The following is a 5,000-nucleotide window of genomic DNA, read 5'->3' as shown; positions in this document are numbered from 1 at the left end:
ACACCATCCCAACCGTGAAGCACGGGGGTGGCAGCATCATGCTGTGGGGGTGCTTTGCTGCAGGAGGGACTGGTGCACTTCACAAAATAGATGGCATCATGAGGAAGGAAAATCATGTGGATATATTGAAGCAACATCTCAAGACATCAGTCAGGAAGTTAAAGCTTGGTCGCAAATGGGTCTTCCAAAGTTGTGCCAAAATGGCTTAAGGACAACAAAGTCAAGGTATTGGAGTGGCCATCACAAAGCCCTGACCACAATCCTACAGAAAATTTGTGGGCAGAACTGAAAAAGTGTGTGCGAGCAAAGAGGCCTACAAACCTGACTCAGTTACACCAGTTCTGTCAGGAGGAATGGGCCAAAATTCACCCAACTTATTGTGGGAAGCTTGTGGAAGGCTACCCGAAACGTTTGACCCAAGTTAAACAATTTAAAGGCAATGCTACCAAATGCTAATTGAATGTATGTAAACTTCTGACCCACTGGGAATGTGATGAAAGAAATAAAAGTTGAAATAAATCATTCTCTCTACTATTATTCTGACATTTCAAATTCTTAAAATAAAGTGGTAACTGACCTAAAACAGGGAATTTTTACTAGGATTAAATGTCAGGAATTGTGAAAAACTGAGTTTAAATGTATTTGGCTAAGGTGTATGTAAACTTCCGACTTCAACTGTACATACAGTAACCTACATATAGTAATATACATATAGTAACATCCATATAGTAACCTACATATACAGTAGTAACATACATTTAGTAACCTAAATATAGTAACATACATATTGTAACCTACATATAGTAACCTACATATAGTAACATACATTTAGTAACATACATATAGTAACATACATATTGTAACATACAGTTAGTTACTATCAGATACACTGACATCAACACATCTGTAGAGGAAGTGAGCCCTTTCTGTTGCCTGTCTATTGATGGGCTTCCACAATGTAGTTGAGGAGACAGAGAGCTGAATTTCATTGAAAGTAATTGCATTGAAACCCAGCGCACCCTGCCAGCCTCATTTCTCTTAATCACCTCTCTTTATCAACTCTCCTCTCTTCTTCTCCTCTCTTTATCAACTCTCCTGTCTTCTTCTCTTCTCCTCTCTTCTTCTCTCTTTATCTCCCCTCTTCTTCTTCTCTCTTTATCTCCTCTCTTCTTCTTCTCTCTTTATCTATTATCTTCTTCTTCTCTCTTTATCTCCCCTCTTCTTCTTCTCTCTTTATCTCTTCTTCTTCTCTCTTTATCTCCTCTCTTCTTCTTCTCTCTTTATCTTCTTCTTCTTCTTCTTCTTCTTCTTCTTCTTCTTCTTCTTCTTCTTCTTCTTCTTCTTCTTCTTCTTCTTCTTCTTCTTCTTCTTCTTCTTCTTCTTCTTCTTCTTCTTCTTCTTCTTCTTCTTCTTCTTCTTCTCTCTTTATATCTTCTTCTTCTCTCTTTATCTCCCCTCTTCTTCTTCTCTCTTTATCTCTTCTTCTTCTCTCTTTATCTCCCCTCTTCTTCTTCTCTCTTTATCTCTTCTTCTTCTCTCTTTATCTCCTCTCTTCTTCTTCTCTCTTTATCTCCCCTCTTCTTCTTCTCTCTTTATCTCTTCTTCTTCTCTCTTTATCTCCCCTCTTCTTCTTCTCTCTTTATCTCTTCTTCTTCTCTCTTTATCTCCTCTCTTCTTCTTCTCTCTTTATCTCCTCTCTTCTTCCTCTTCTTCTCTCTTTATCTATTCTCTTCTTCTTCTCTCTTTATCTCCTCTCTTATTCTTCTCTCTTTATCTCCCATCCCCTCTGCTTCCTTCTACTCCTTACTACTTCTTATCTAGCTTTTCCTATTTTTTCCTATTTTCCTCACCTGTCTTCACTTTTACTCCACACCTTCTCTCCTCCTTTCCCCCTCCACCCTCCTCTCATCCGCTCTCCTCTCCTCGCTCTCCTCCTCCAGTCTCCATCTGTCACTCCGTTTGACTAAACGTTCCCTGTCTGTCCCTCACTCTGCCTGAGGGAGACAGCTCTGGCCAAGCTAATTACAAACACACACACAGACACACATATAAACACACACACAAACACGCACACACACACACAAACAAGTATACATTGCTTGTTTGTGTGTGTGCACACTGCATATGTGTGGATATACTTGGGTATGTGATTGTGTGCGTCTGTGTTTGTGTGTGTGTTTATGTTCGTATGTTCACATACACACACACAGGCGTGCACACACACACACACAGTCTCTCTCTCTCTTTTACTCTCACTCACCTGGGTACTGCCTGAAGAAGCCCTTGGCACTGCCAAAGTACTGCCATATGAGGGATGGGTCCCTCTCGAAGTTATCCACAAAAACTTTATTCAAGGCTTCAGACCAGTAAACTCCATTTACTATAGCTGAGTCTGAGAGAGAGAGGGGTGGGGGGGGGGGTCTAAAGTCAAATATGTGACAATAGACAGACAATTCAGAAAGACATGAAAGAGCATTTCTCTGTTTGGCAACCTGCATGTACAGAACACACACACCAGCACATATACCAACACCCACCGCCAGTGTAGAGGCAGAGAGAGAGAGATAGAAGCAGAGAGAGATAAAGATAGAGGCAGAGAGAGAGAGATGGAGGAAGAGAGAGATATATAGAGGCAGAGAGAGAGAGATAGAGGCAGAGAGAGAGAGACGGAGGCAGAGAGAGAGAGAGAGAGAGGTAGATAGATATAGAGGCAGAGAGAGAGAGAGAGAGAGAGAGATAGAGGCAGAGAGAGATAGAGATAGAGGCAGAGCGAGAGAGAGAGAGATAGAGGCAGAGAGAGATAGAGATAGAGGCAGAGAGAGAGAGAGAGAGAGAGAGGCAGAGAGAGATAGAGATAGAGGCAGAGAGAGAGAGATAGAGGCAGAGAGAGATAGAGATAGAGGCAGAGAGAGAGAGAGAGAGAGAGAGAGAGAGCAGAGAGAGATAGAGATAGAGGCAGAGAGAGAGAGAGAGAGAGAGAGAGAGAGAGAGAGAGGCAGAGAGAGATAGAGATAGAGGCAGAGCGAGAGAGAGAGAGATAGAGGCAGAGAGATAGAGATAGAGGCAGAGAGAGAGAGAGAGAGAGAGGCAGAGAGAGATAGAGATAGAGGCAGAGAGAGATAGAGATAGAGGCAGAGAGAGAGAGAGAGCGAGAGAGAGAGATAGAGGCAGAGAGAGATAGAGATAGAGGCAGAGTGAGAGAGAGAGAGATAGAGGCAGAGAGAGATAGAGATAGAGGCAGAGCGAGAGAGAGAGAGAGAGAGAGAGAGGCAGAGAGAGAGGCAGAGTAAGACAGACATATACAGAGACAGGGACAGTGTTTATGGGTATCAGTGTGTTTTTGTGTGTGTGTGTGTGTGTGTGTGTGTGTGTGTGTGTGTGTGTGTGTGTGTGTGTGTGTGTGTGTGTGTGTGTGTGTGTGTGTGTGTGTGTGTGTGTGTGTGTGTGTGTGTGTGTGTGTGTGTGTGTGTGTGTGTGTGTGTGTCTGGTTCTCTACTGCTACCCCTCTATCCTTGCTGATACTGAAATGTGATGAAGCACATCCACCTTAGATTACTGAAACCTTTTTTCAATTTGCAGGCTGAGGGAGTCTAGGAGGTGATTTGCCATTAGAGCCCTATAGGCTAGACAGACAGCCTTATCACCTCTACCTAGTATCAGACATGGGAGGGAGGGAGAGAGAGAGAGAGAGAGAGAGAGAGAGAGAGAGAGAGAGAGAGAGAGAGAGAGAGAGAGAGAGAGAGAGAGAGAGAGAGAGAGAGAGAGAGAGAGAGAGAGAGAGAGAGAGAGAGAGAGAGATTGTGAGCGAGAGAGAGAGAAAGAGAGAGAAGAGAGAGAGAGAGAGAGAGAGAGAGAGAGAGAGAGAGAGAGAGAGAGCGAGAGAGAGAGAAAGAGAGAGAGAAAGAGAGGGTGAGAGAGGTGGTGGACACACAGCGGGCACACCTAAGCGATAATGCCCAAGATATTGTGATATTGTAGATAAACACTGAGAGAAATTCTGTCCATAACACAGACTGACCAGGTGAATCCAGGTGAAAGCTATGATCCCTTATTGATGTAACTTGTTAAATCCACTTCAGTCAGTGTAGATGATAGAGACAAGCATTTCGCTACACCCACAATAACATCTGCTAAACATATGTATTTGATTTGATTTGATGAATGGGAGGAGACAGGTTAAAGAAGGATTTTTAAGCCTTGAGACAATTGAGACATAGATTGGGTATGTGTGCCATTCAGAGGCTGAATGGGCAAGTCAAAAGGGCGCACCGGTTTGTGTCAAGAACTGCAACACTGCTGGGTTTTTCACGCTTAAGAATTTCCTGTGTTTATCAAGAATGGTCCACCACCCAAAGGACATCCAGCCAACTGACACAACTGTAGGAAGCATTGGAGTCAACATGGGCCAGCATCCCTGTGGAACACTTTAATAATAATAATATGCCATTTAGCAGACGCTTTTATCCAAAGCGACTTACAGTCGTGCGTGCATACATTTTTGTGTATGGGTGGTCCCGGGGATCGAACCCACTACCTTGGCGTTACAAGCACCGTGCTCTACCAGCTGAGCTACAGAGGACCTTGTTCTGCAACAGCCTCAAACACACATCATTGTACCAGAGGAAAGCCTGGATGTCATCCGAGAGGAGTTTCCACAACATCCCAGTCACTTCTGGTGTACATTAACGTCTATTAGAATATAATCATATCCACATGAGAGGAATGTGCTCCTTCCTCCCTCTCAACTTCCATTTCCATTTAAATTAATCTCCACTAATACACTCCTTAATTCAATCTGATCAAAGGAGCTTGAACGAAATGTCTTAGATTAGACACAGAGAGAGAGAGAGAGAGAGAGAGAGAGAGAGAGAGATCGAGAGAGAGAGAGAGAGATTGTGTGTGTGTGTGTGTGTGTTTGTGTGTGTGTGTGCATGTAGATTAGAGCAGTGTAGATTAGACAGTGTATAAATCGGAGCTGAAATGAACTTCATATTATCTCA

The 5,000-nt window shown here is 43.3% G+C and overlaps 1 protein-coding gene across 1 annotated transcript in view; it reads right to left on the bottom strand.

The window, feature by feature from the left end:
• The window catches only part of cacna2d3a (calcium channel, voltage-dependent, alpha 2/delta subunit 3a), a 293,663-nt gene that overhangs the window by 167,481 nt on the left and 121,182 nt on the right, over positions 1–5,000 (bottom strand). Inside the window, exon 6 of the mRNA XM_041857104.2 lies at positions 2,261–2,392. Coding sequence (XP_041713038.2) covers positions 2,261–2,392 — 132 coding nt within the window. The remainder of the gene's footprint in view (positions 1–2,260; positions 2,393–5,000) is intronic.

This window comes from Coregonus clupeaformis, chromosome 30 (genome assembly GCF_020615455.1).
Source record: "Coregonus clupeaformis isolate EN_2021a chromosome 30, ASM2061545v1, whole genome shotgun sequence".
NCBI classification, from domain to species: Eukaryota; Metazoa; Chordata; class Actinopteri; order Salmoniformes; family Salmonidae; genus Coregonus; species Coregonus clupeaformis.
Note: the sequence above shows the minus strand (reverse complement) of the source record. Positions and strands in the feature narration are given on the sequence as shown.